Here is a 14,499-nt window from a genome sequence, read left to right on the forward strand (position 1 = left end):
GGCAAGTTTGATATTGGCCATAAGCCCCCCCCCCCCCCCCTCTCCATGGCCGGGTTGATGATTTAAGCAGCGGCGCTGTCGGGACGCCGAAGCGACCGTATGCAAGTTTCTCTCTTTAACCTCCCACCAGATGGTGCTCGGGACGCTGGGCATCATAGGGCATCACTAGTATATAGTGTGGTGCGTCAAGTATTATTTTTCTGATATAAATTTCAAATCCTAAAGTTTTAAAGTCATATTTGAATTAAATGTATTTATTCTAAAATGTATTTATTCATATTTTATGTCATTTATTTTAAATTAATATTTTTAAAACTGCATCTTGCCGTATTTTTATTATATAGATTGGTTGAACATTTTAAAATGAATTTTTATAATATTTTTACCATTTAATTATAGGACTGTTTATAATTATTTAAATTATATTTTTGACATTGTTTATTTTAGTTTATTAAATCAAATTTTATGAATTATATATTGAATTTCACCTTTATGTTATATTTCTTTCATGCAAGTATTCTAAATTTATTTTATTATATTTCATTACATTTTATTCGTATTTGGATTATTTAATTATATATTAAATTAATTATTCCTTGATTTTTTGGGCATGAAATAACGCAAATGTTTTAAAGGGGGAACCTTTCCAACGGAGTGAATGGTGAGAGTTTTGAGAGAAAATATTATTTTCAATTAATTATTATTTATTTACTTATTTATTCTTAATTGACCAAATGTATTATAATTATCGTTGCTTTATAATTGTACAGTAGATAGGGTCACTCACTGAGATGATTAGCATCTCATATTTCTAAATTCTGTTCCCCTAGGTACAAGGATTGGGAGACGTTGATCGTCCGCGAGCCTGACGTCTCAGTTCATTGCCGAAAGTCCAAGAAGCATTTTCTCCCTTTTTCCTCTTCATCTTGTATTGCTTCTTTATCTGACATTGTATTAATTTCATATTTATTTGTGTAATGCTCTGTATACTGTATTGGACATGTTTTATTAAATACTGCATTAATTCCTTGTTATTATTTTGGAATGCTATAAATTTGTGGAATCAAATTGTAGTAAGATGGGAGGAATAAGGTGGTGTTTATAGAAGTGTATTTTCAGTACAGGAAAATTGTGGTAAGTCCAACCCTTAGGGGAGGTTCTGTCGGATTTTCCATTGCAGGGTCCGGTAGGATTTCCTTGGGATCAGGACTTGTCTAGGGTTCCGATGAAGAATTTTAGATGGGTCCTGACAGTAATATCTTCAAACTCTTTCCACTCAATATTTTCCAGTCCCCACTAATCCTTCTAAAGGTTCATCTACCTTCCGTTTCACATTTTCAATGTTACATTACATATAAAAATGTCCTTCCTATGGAGAAGACTCTTCCAAGAAAAAAAAAAATTTGTTTTATGTTTTACCTTAAAAAATGGAAGAATTGGTTAACTAAACTTCATATAGAAGAGAACATTCACCTATAGTGAGTTTTGGTTATTTTAGAAATGTAAAGCTAGCTTGAAAAGAATGCCAAAGTTAAAAGGACCTAAGTCTTGAAGACCTAGACCCCTTTTTTCCTTTGGACTTTACAATATCTTTTTTCTTCATGCAATAGACACCACAGTTCCCCTTTCCCATTACTCTAATAGAACTGATGAGTTGTTTCTATTAGTTCTTCGCAAACACATTTTGGAAGGCGAATCACAGAAATAGTGTAAGTGAGTGTTACATGCATTATTGCCTTGATCGAAATTTCCTTCACGCATTGGGATAGCAGCTTTGAACATCAATCTTGTTTCTAACTCGCTAAGTAAGATCCACTAGCAATCTTCACTTTAAACGCTACCACTAATATGGAAGATCCAGATATTTGTCTAAACCACTCATTACCATGACTTTCAAACTCTTACTGATATCTCTTTTAGTGACATTGTTTGTATTGATGTTAAAAAAGACACTAGACTTTTAATAATTTATGCACTATAATACACTTTTGAAAAAAATTTGAGGGAGTTGCTCCTAATAAGTTTCATTAAAAAAGAACAAACTATCATCTGCAAAAATAGATGAGATATAAGAGTGGAAGTTTGGATTAGACCACCTAAAACACTACTTAAGCACTCAGCAACCAAAATAAAAAGATAAAAGAATAAGGATCCCCTTGTTTAAAGCTGGCTCGAAATGGAAAAGGGTTAAGGGTTGCCAATTGATTACCACTTTATAAGATAGTTGTTCACATTGCACAATCAAAACAACCCAATGAAAGTCAAAACTCATTTGTATCAATATGATCATACGCTTTGGAAGTATTAGTTGTCAGCACTATATCCCCAGACTTTCCCTATCCTTTTCACTTCAAAAAGTGAAAAAGAATTTGGGCGACAAATATATTATATTGAATTCATCTGATACCCATAAAAGCTCTAGCCTTATAGCAAAATTAACAAACTTATTGGAAGATAATAAACTATTTCTTGAGGCTATGCTACCTTCAGAATTAATGTAACACAAATAAACTGTCTTAACAAGTAACCAATTGAAAACCATGAACCATCTTGAAAACATCTTCAAAAAGGCTCCATTAAGACTTATAAATCACTTTTGAAAATCTATCTGAGCATGGAGTTTTTACCCTCTCAAAGAAAAAGAGACCTTGCAAACCTCCTTATACTTCAATAGCTTCAGATTTTTGACATTACCTAGCTCTACATACTAGTCAAAATCTCAATGGTCTAATGATCGAAAGAAAGAAAGGTAATATTCATTGATTACTGAGTTAAGTTGACTCGTATCTTCTGCTTAAACATCATCCATATCCTTGAATTTTATGATCCAATTGTAGTTCCTCCTCTACATAGTCAAAGCATAGAACAAAGATGAAAATTTGTCCCCATAACTCAACTAATTAATCCTAAAATGCTGACCCCAATGGCCATATTTTTGCCAACTTATTTGAAAGCCTATTTTTTTTTTTTTTTCCTCCATGTAAACAGTTTGATCATCATAGTTGTCAATAGCAGCAAGCTTTTTCCTTCAAATGTTTAACCATATCCATCTTAAAATGCTCACCACACAAATTAAGCTTTCTTAAGAAAGCCCAAGCATGAGGACCCATAACATTTGTTGTTCTGATACCTTCAATAACTTGCTTGTAATCATCCGCCAATACTCCCTTCTTCAATACTAAAGACCTTCTACCTTGCTGAACCAATGTGTTAGAAAGTAATATGAGAGGGCAATGATCTGACCTGATGGAAAAGGAGATATGGGTACGAGATTGAGGGAAAGTTGTTATAAATTTATCATTGACCATGGTTCGCTCAAGTTCTTTTAAAATCAAAGCTTTATCTTACAGCTGATTTGCGCATCTAAAGAAAACACTTGTTTGCAAATCATTTAACAATTGTTTAAAGGAACACATTCTACTCAAAATACCGGGGCATTAACTAAACTTCTCATTTTCTGTGAAGATATCATTAAAGCCACCTATGACAACCTAAGGAAGAATGTTGTGACTACTTATGTTTATCATTTTTTTTCCCAAGTTGCGATGTCCCATATAATCTCTATTACCATAGACAAAGGTTACTTGATACTATAAATTACTAAAGGAACCAATAATATCCACATAGTTTCTATGAGCTCATGAGAGGTAATCCAATCATCTTTCAAAAGTACTAGAATATGTCCAAGTAAGCCTACTGCATCCACCACAACATGATTATTCATATTAAGTCTTCTATCTAATCTGTGATAGTTACCTTCTGATTTTTTGTTTCTAAAAGGCACACCATAGAGGGAAATATTGGATATTGCTATCCAGTAGGGCTTGAATTGTTAGGGGTTTCCCCAACCCCTAATAATTCCGATAGAGTAAATTCATTAGGACTATGGGGACATGTTATGGGCCACCTCCTCACATTTTCAGAAATAGGATAAATGCCAAAGATATTTCTAATCACATTAGAAATCTCCTTTTCCTCAATCTTTTTTCCTTCCTTTTATGGATTTTATCTGCTTGATTTTTTTAGAGTTAATTTTTTCCTTTTTTTTTCCTTTCCTTCCTTAAATTTTCCTTTTTTCATGCTTCAATCAAATCAATTGATTCCTTTAACAAAAAAAACATCTTTCTTCATTATCCTCGGCCCTCACCTTGTTGGGTGTGGACACCCATCCCAAATTTAAGGTTTCACTTATCTCAGAAGAAACCACCAAATCACGACCTTAATTTGTTGTACTCAAAAGCATCCTTCCCGTAAAATTAAGGGAATCATCCAACTAATTCCTTACATTACGCATGGAATTCATACAAACTAAATAATCCATTAATCTTTCCCTTTAAAGACTGAGATTCACATTCTAAAAATAGCTAAAAGGGATTTTGATACTTGCTAGTTGCCAAACATGTTGGAAAACATAACTTTCCTAAATTGGAATGGCATGTGCGGCAACAACTCCATGAAGCCTCCAAACGGACATTGATTTTGGCTTTCAAGTAGGGGATAAGGTGATGATTTGTCGCCTTATTTGAATGGGCTTAATCTTCTTTGAATGTTTCTCTTTAAAAAGCCACCCATAATAATGCTCTTTGAACATTTGGATTCAACTATTTCCTTTTCTTGCATTCTCTTTTAAACTTTGGATGAAAGATTGATAAATTTGGAAAGTTACTTCTATTCGATTGCTTGGTGCATGTCGTTTGCCATGGTTGAACACTATTGGATTTGATTCTTGTCTAAGCTTCGAAGTAGCAAACTTATCACAATTGGATTGCTTTCTCAATGGGTAGCTTCAATGTTGATTCAGATATAAGCTTTAATGTGAATTCACATTGGGAAGCTTTAGTTTTGAGTATGCTTTTCATATTGCGCACATAAAACACAATCAATCGAAAATCGACCGGTTAGTATTCGGTTGGTTTCAGTTGGCCTTTAAAACCTAAAAAATGATCATCAGTTATATATAATCAACTAACCAATTGGATTTGTTCATTGATCAGAACAAACCAAAACCAATTGATGCCTACTGTTAATTATATTATTTAAATCATTAATTCATTTTTAAATCTCAGCTATCAAATCAATTCAAAAGCAAGTAACAAAAGTAACAAAAGTCACGATGTTAAAATCATTAGGTCAATTTAATGTAAGTTTAATTCTCACCTGCTAATTACAAACTAATATAATTATAATTACTAATCACGTAGTAAGTACTTTTTGGAGTCACTTGATCCATATCTAGGATAATATAAATTAATAATAAATGCTCTCATAATTTGATTATTTTAGCTCACACAATATTAGGTTAATTTTTGACAAATGTATTCAAAAAAGAAATAATAAAAAAATAAGGATGAAAAGAGAGGAGATGGGGATATATAATTGTTTCCTTTTTCTTCACAAAATCCAAATATGGATTCGCAAATGGAAAAATATAGAGATTTGCAGCTAAATAAATTAACTAAAAGAAAAAAAGATAAAGAGGAAAAGTTCCTATAGCAACAAAGTAGTGTAACAGGAAGAAATAATCAGTAGGTGATAATCGGGCATAACTAGAAATCATAGGAGGCGTAGCTGTAGGACTTAGGGCTCCAATTTCTGGACTTGGTCTAAAAGCTCCTGGATATGGCGAACAGGATGGAGAAAGTTGTGTAGATGGGACTGAAGAAGGATATGGAGCTAAGGCTGGTGGCAATGAGCCGAAATCCTTCATGCCTGCTTCATCATGCATCAAAACTATTTAATTAATGATTAAATTAATTAAGTGCTATATATGTATATCATTGCTAAATACTAGTTTTGAACCATTAAAATATATAAAAGGAAATGTTTTATGTATCAAGACATTTGATAAAAACAAAAAAGGGGAAAAGATTAATTTTAATGTAGTATATTCCAGTGTGGAAAAGTTGTACTTTCATCCTTTAAATTTAAAACCTTATAATATAAACCTTTTAAGTCTTAAATTGTTGTATTATACTCAAATTAGATTTTTCCCTGTTTGGTATAATTTTTGTTTGTACTTCTGTTTCTCCAAAATTACTTTCTAAGGACATGTTTATTGAACAGGATTAAACTAAATTGAAGTTGACTATTTTAAGTCTCTTCCAATCAAATTAAATTATATATGAAAAAGTCAAATCCAATTCAATCTATTCCAATTGAACAAACAAGTTTCAAAAGTAAAAAGCTATGGTTTACTGGTTTTGATTCTTAGCCCTTTTAGAGGCCTAAATCATTTTCATAAAATTATCCAAACATTTTTAAAACTAATTTTTGAGTTTTAAAAGCTAGAAGTAGTTTTTCAAAAGTTATCCTATATAGGATCTAAGACTAAGAATATTGTAATGCAAATCTCTAAAACTATAGCTAAAATTTCGACAAACTAAAACTAATTAAAGATGTATATCCTTAACCAAAAAAGAAGAGAAAATAGTGCAAATTGTAGAAAATTGGATCAAATTGCATTTTAATATTGGTCATTAGAGCCTGTAACTACTCTACCAAAAATCTATTTGGGCTAAAATAGAGTAAGAAAAATAAAAAATAAAAAATAAAACAACAACAAAAACAATTTTTATAGCCTTCTTCATCTTACACGTAACTCGTAGCCGATATTTCAAGTTTAATGAATTGAAGTCATAAAAACAATAATCTTGGTTTTATAGTCAAAGACAAAAAGTTTAGAAGATTATGAATAGATATTTGATAAAATATCATGTGCATTTATAGCTGGTGTATATTTTTACCTGAGCACCGGACATGAGCCGAAGTATTTACTATGCTGCAATCAAATGAAGAAGGGACAAGTATTAATTAATATATAAAACCAATCTCAATTATTAGCGAGAGAGAGAGAGAGAGAGAGAGAGAAGAAATATTTTGCATAAGAATCTCATTTAAAAATTCTAAAATTTAAAGGGTGTGCAGAGCTTTAATTTGACGTGTTAGTTCCCTAAAATATAATTATATGTTGTGGATAGTTTAATCACTCATATATGGCAAATAAGTTGCATTAACATTATATTATATATCAGAACGTTTTTGTTGGACATGGTAGCTCATCATACTGGTGCTGTAATTTGTAGGATATCTTATCCATCAGCGAAGACATTGAACTGAAAAAAGTTAATACAAGTTTGCTACAGAGAGTATTTGTCCACTTTATAGTGTAAATGCCCAACTACGAAATTCTTTTCTTTCTTTCATATAATTTTCAAATGCTATTCAAATGCATACATCAAAATTTAGAAAATTACATAAAAACATAAAATTTATGATTGGGTGCCCACACTAGTAAATAAACAGATCCTGTTTCTAGCTAAATTTAAAGTTATATATATCATATATACCTGCGAAAGATTTTACGGCCACTGTGCCCACGATATATGCATTTGGTGACATTGCAATATCCATTCATGGTTTGGTTTGTATAAAAATCCCCAATAAAAAGATTTGTTCCTTTGCACTGCAGGTGAGAGCAGGAGATGTCCAAGCCAGACGTGGAACACTGCAAGCTGGTCCATATAAGACAATACATGCCACTTTTATCACATATACTACAATTTATTTAAAATTAAAAAAATTGTTATTAATTTGTTATAAGTGTTCTTATATTTTCTAGGGAGTGATTCCAAAAACCCAAGCTAATAACTTGAGCCAATACAATGATTATGTATACCATATATACTTGTAGATAAACTTTGCATATATATATATATATATATATGTATATATGATAAGGGACTTATGAAGAGGGACTAAAGAATAGTTATTGATCTGAAAATTATATAGATATGATTTTCACGAGTGTTATTCCTCATAATCCATTTTCATATATAAATTTTTTATCATATCAAAATTATATATAATCAGATTCAAATAAGATTTTTAATATGAGAACAAACATGAGTTTTTTTTTTTTTTTTAACTCTTCAATCGTATCAAAAATTAAGATTTAAAATCGTATTTATTAATCATCGGATTTAACAGAATTTATTTTTTCTAAATAGAATTTTCATATATTATTAAATCTATATTTAACTATATTTTAAATTTTAAATCTTAACTTTGATATGATAGGATAGTTATCAGAAATAAATTTTAATTTAATAAAATAAAATAAATCTTATTTAAGATTGATTGTATGTGTATGTAAATATATAGATATATATATATATATATATATAGTATATTACTTACAAAAATATATTATGGTGCCCCGACTGGTGGCATACAAGCATCTATAACAAGCACCTATAAGCACTTCAATGCGGTCCATCGGATAGGATGATGCCAAAATAGGAAAAAAAAATTATATATATAGCACTGTGGTAATACTGCTAGTTTTTATGGTAAAGATCCAAATTTCGAATATATATATATATATATATATATATTTCTTCAATGAAAATAACAATAATAATTGTAAGCAAATAGCTTACTTGAGATTAATGGATGATCTGCAGGTGCATTTGATGCAGTTATTGGCCGTAAGAGCATATGAACCATTTGGAACTATTAAGCTCTCGTTGTACCAGTTAAGATTTGCCGATGAACAAGCTGCATACATGGTAAAACTACAAATAGATTATATTAACTACAGCTGATATTTGTGTACATGTATTCAAGCTATATATGAAGAGCCAACTCAGTTAGTATATCTCATCAATTAAAGATCTTTTTTTCTGGAAAAAAAAAATAAAATTAGTGGATGCATTTAAAAGTCACTCCTCAGCTTTAAAAGTGCATATACTTTGTTACAGGGAATTAATATATATATATATATATATATATATATATATATATATATATTGTGAAATCATATATGATTTAAATTTTTGGTGCTATAACAAAATCCCGCGAACAGATAGTTACAAAAGAAGGTTCGTCCAAAATCTCATCAAAGTATAAACAATTAATGAAATATACGAAAAAGAAATAATTAAATGTCTAAAATTATAAGGTATATTTCATCTAAATTTGAAGTTTGCACTAACTATAATTTTATTCTTTAGATTTGAAAATCTTAATTAACTTCCTTATAGGGAGTGTATGAATAGAATAATAAGGGAGAATATGATAATTTGAAATCTGATAAAAGATTTATGATATTTTTGAAATCAAAACAATCAAATTGTATTTATGTAACCTCAAATTATACTGATGAAATTATCCCAAACTATGAGGATGATAATATTTAAATTAGTATAAATTTTATTTATATCCGTCGATTTTATCTTAATTACACTTTGACTCCAAGCTTTTGAAAAATCATCACAAACATTCCTTTATTTTTCAATATCTATAAAAACAGACCTAACCCTTTAGCGACAGAAGCTTTTTGTGTTTTTCAGAAAAATCAACATTTTATGATTAAATAATTTTATAAAAACACAATTTTGGTCTTTCCATTAAAATTAACGAGTAAAAAATAATTGATGAGTTTGTTTTGATAGATATAAAAAAATTAAAAGAAGATTAATAATGATTCTTCAACAGCATAAGTTTATATGTAATTAAGATAAAATCAAATGAGTTTAAATGAAATTTACCCTTTAAAATTAAGAATAAGATCACATATCCCGATGCAGATAGCTTAGTAGAAGATTCTACCATTTTCTCTATCAAAAATTCAAAGATTGATGACTCCATTTGTTTGAATTTTTGATAGAGAAAATGGAATGGAGAATTTAACGCATGGATTTTTAATATCATATCTTCATTTTTGTTCTCTAAAAAATATAAAATTCTCCATTTAAATAAAAAAGAACAATGATTTAGGCTCTCAAATTTTAAATTTATTATATATTAGTCAATTCTTCCATTTTGATCAAATAAATTGGTAATGATTTTTTCCAAAAATTTACAGCAAGTCTTGAAGAAGAATATTGGGATATTGATCAAAGAGAATAAAGCATAATAGTTACTAATTTATTTAGTCAAAATTGAAGATAGGACCAATTTGTAACAAATCTAAAAAATTAAAAACCTAAATTGCTATTTTTAAAAATTAATGACCTAAATTATAAAATTATATAAATAAAAATATTAAAGTGTAATTAATCTAAGACATTACAATGATAATTTATCCATTGGTAAAGTAAGAGGAAAAATTTTAAAAATAATAATAATAATAATAACAAAAAAAAAAAAAAGATTTGTGTATGAAAGTTTTAAGTTACTACGAAAATCAGAAATCTTGTTGACGTTAAAAAGAACCAAACCGAACTAAAAAGTACAGAAATAACATTGTATAATTGGCTACAATTGGCTTTCCCCTTTCTTCACGTGATGCCAAAGGCCTAATTATTATTATTATTTTGTTTTCCTAAAGGCTAGATATTGATTAAATTATATGGACCAATAATAATAACTCATTATTATTTTTTATATACAAGTCAACTTTATATTATTATAAAATGCAATCATAATTACTGATTATTTAATAACAATAATAATAATAATAACAATGATAAACTATTTAGTTCCAATATATATGCATGCATAAAGTGTTTGGATCAATCACATGCTCCTTCCAATAACTAATTATTATTTATTACTATTATTATTATTATTATTATATAATTTTGTTTTCCTAATGGGCCAGATCTTGATTAAAGTATATGGACCAATAATAATAACTAATTATTGTTTTTATATACAAGTCAACTTTATAATATTATAAAATGCAGTAATAATGATTAATTATATGATGGTGATAATAATGATGATAATAATAATAATAATAACAATAATAATGGTTCTTCTAATAAATCATAATAACAAATTAGCCAAGAGAAAAAAAATTTTAAAAAAAGGTATTGATATTTTAAATCACAAGAAATGCAAAAAATAATAAATTAATTATAACTATTGACTATCATAGACATGTGATGACATGATGATCAGTAACTATTTGTGCATGGCGAAAACTAATATCTAATTTTTACTTTGGCCCCAAACGCATTGAGAGCCCAATATTTTATTGAAGTAAATTAAGCCAATTTGATACTCAAAATTAAATTGGCTGGACCACTTATATATATATGCACATGGAAGTGTCAATAGCAATAACAGTGCCTAAAATAATTTTATTTTGTTTTCTAGTAGATGGACCTTGTAGGACCACTCAAAGAGATTAAATTCCTACCAAGTAAGTACCTATGAAGTATTTTCTTTCTTTCTTCATATTTTTTAGCAACTGGTACTTAGCTAGCAATTACCAAAAAAATAAAGAAAAAACAAAAAAAGGAAGAGAAAAGTAGTACTTAAGCTAGCTAGTATTATTCATCAAATCTCTTTGCTTTAATTCGGAGCAATAGTAATTCCAAAATGACATAGGTAATCAACCGGTTATTTACCTTTTAACTAATAATGAATCATCAATGCTAACTAGTATGACTTTGAGTAAATGGAATCCCATATTTTTATATAAAAATAATAAATAAAAAAAATCAATTTTTTAAATATGTAACAATATAGAATTAAAATTAGTAACAGTTATTATATGGTATTGTTTATGAAATGGTTTTCTTTTATATTGAATTAGGCTTTATTAATTTTCCAATTGTTGTTCATCCCCAAAAAAATTGTCAATTGTTATATTAGTAAGTGTTATAGCACTTTTTTAAAATAATAATAATAATTGACCAATTTTGGAATCCAATTCTAAAAAATATATGTATAAAAAAACTAAGGTTTTTCTTTCTTTCTTTCTTTCTTATTTATTTTTTTTTTTTATAAAGAGATTGAACTTATCATAATACATACATTTAGTTATTACATTTACTTATCAAATTATATTTTTAGATAAGAATTATTAATTAAGGTGTCACATTTTGCATACATTATTCATCAATTCCCACCTTACAAAACATAACTCAATATTTCCAGAAAAAGAAACATAACTCAATATAAATACTATGTGTTAAACAAAATAGTCAATTGCACTTTGTTATACCTTAATTTTGTGAAATGTTGCAATTTAGGCATGTGGTTTTAAAATTCACCACATTAAAGCCTTCTATTTTCTATTTTATGCCGGTTGATTCAATTATGACCAAATTCTTTGATACCAACCACAAAAGTTTATATTTACAATAATCCACATAATACAACAAAGTGAAAACATTCAATTTAGTATGAGTATGAAAACGTCTCAACTCATACTTCATAATCGCATTTAAAAGTTCAAAAACATAACTATTAAATTTATATATAAAAGGTTCGATGTGCACTAGACTGAAAATAGAGAACTCAATTTGACGGATTTTAAAACTAAAAATTTAAATTGTAATTCAGCTAAAATATAATTATTCATATATATATATATATATATATAATTCTTTCCTTTTCAACGATTACATCAGCTAAAACCATAAATGAAAAATTGGAAGAAATATCAAATATTACAATAAATATATAAAACAAAATCAACCAACACATGTATAAATTAAATTATATGGTATGCAAAAAAGTGTGTATATATATATATATACATATGACTAATCAAAAAATAATAAATAAAAAGTGTGTGTATATATATATATATATATATGACCAATCAAAAAATAATAAATAAATAAACCAACCTGGAATTGGAATAGCCAAAATGTCACCAGGATCGACAACTGGGTGACCAAGCCCATTGATACTCACCAACTCCATGACCGTCATCCCAAACTCCATCCCTATACTCATCAAGCTCTCTCCACTCTGCACCACATACGACATGAAAACCGTGCTGGCTCCATTGTTACTGTTCCCAAAGCACGTACATGGCAAAGGTATCAAAATGGTCTCCCCACTTGTCAAACTCCCTTCAATATTATTCACCATCTTGATCTGCTCCGCACTCACCAACCTTCCGAACCCTTCCGATATCGACTCCAAACTGTCCGCCGGACGGACCGTATACGTCGTCGATACCGACCTCCTGATCCCGTCCACGCATGGACACGAAATAGGAACTTTCAGGAGCGTTTTCGCAGCTAATATTTGGTTTCCCTGAGATGGGGTTGTGAGGATATTGATGGAGTTTGCGGCTAAGAGATCGGTGATGTTGAGTTTGAATCGGAAAGAGATCTCGGAGAGCTTTGAATCCCAAGGTAGGCGATAGGAGAGGAGGGATGCGCATGAGTCAGAAGAGTTACAGGGTTCGATTACGGATTTTGCATGTGTTGGAGATGTGAAAATGGAGAATAGAAGAAGAAGAACAACAAGTTGCATAAGATTTCTCATATGCTCTTTTGGACAATGATAGTACAATATGATTTAGTAGAAAAAATTTTGCTCTGTTTTTTTTCTTTTCAGGGACCAGTATTTTTTTAGTGAGGAAGGAGATCTTGAATATAATAAATATGGAAATGTGTGTGTGTGTGTGTGTGTGTGTGTGTTTGAATTATTTTGGATGGAGAGTTGGTTGAAAAGTCTGACTCAGAATTTATGAGGGTGATTGCGTAAGTACAGAGTGTGAAGAGAGGAACTGGGTTGTTTCTGCGAAAGATTCGGATATTGAACTTTGAAGAGACGATGTATAAACCTATGTTATGTATGTGAGTCAAATAGTTCCCATTCTCTCACAAAAAAAAAAAATAAAATAGTTTTTTTTTCTTTTTTTTTTTTAAAAAAGTTGGTTGTTAGAGGAAAAAAAGTAAAAAAGAAAAATTGTGGTTGTTAGGCCAGGAACCAACCAGTCATGGCTCATGGGTTGGAGTGTGTTTGGATAGTCTTATGCATGTGGAAACGCATGGAAATCTACCAGAACAATAAATGCAATGGTAGCCAAGATGAATGTTACAACAGATAAATTCAGAATTTTTTTTGAATTGCTTCATAAGCTCAGACTAAAAATATTGGCAACATACTAAAATATAATAAACCTAGTTAATTAATATTAAAATATTAAAATGGTAAAATAAACCACATGGAGATTATTAAAAATTGATAAAAGAAAGTCTCAATAATTCACTATCAAGTCAATGGTTTTGGTGTGAAATGTTCATGATTGTGGTAATTGATTACCTATCGAATGCATTATCAATTGTCATTTCGAATTTGAATTAAGAAATAATTAAATGAAATGTGCGTATCTATCATTTGCCTCAAATATATATATATGGAGTTTTCAATAAATAAGTGAAAATTTTGGACATATATTTGGTATATCTCGGTTTTTGAGCGAAAATGACCTTAAAATAAAGAAAGATAACATTGGGAAGAGAAGTTTGTTTCAGTCGATAGAAATGGTAATTGACCATAAACATATAAACCAAATGTGGTTTAGTAGAATTGGACCAAAAACTAACAATGTTTTTCCTTTAGAAATGCGTGAAGGGGACGTTTATGAAATTATTTGATAATATAAATGTATATTATAAACATTAACTCTCAATTCTCTAAAACCAAAATATATTACTCATATTTTATAATCTCTAAATTCTTGTGTTTGAATCTTCAATTTAATTGTCTCTACATATGGACAACATAATAGTCAACCCGCAA

General features: G+C 29.2%; 1 protein-coding gene across 1 annotated transcript; it reads right to left on the minus strand.

Moving 5' to 3' along the window:
* Positions 1-5,348: 5,348 nt before the first annotated feature.
* Positions 5,349-13,554, minus strand: LOC107418845 (lysM domain-containing GPI-anchored protein 1). The gene is made up of 5 exons (XM_016027530.4): positions 12,588-13,554; positions 8,439-8,556; positions 7,347-7,511; positions 6,744-6,778; positions 5,349-5,709 (listed from the first exon to the last, which is right to left on the minus strand). Exons 1-5 carry the CDS (start codon positions 13,234-13,236, stop codon positions 5,456-5,458), a joined length of 1,221 nt encoding a protein of 406 aa, XP_015883016.2. The 5' UTR covers positions 13,237-13,554; the 3' UTR covers positions 5,349-5,455.
* Positions 13,555-14,499: the final 945 nt, after the last annotated feature.

This window comes from Ziziphus jujuba, chromosome 2 (genome assembly GCF_031755915.1).
Source record: "Ziziphus jujuba cultivar Dongzao chromosome 2, ASM3175591v1".
NCBI classification, from domain to species: Eukaryota; Viridiplantae; Streptophyta; class Magnoliopsida; order Rosales; family Rhamnaceae; genus Ziziphus; species Ziziphus jujuba.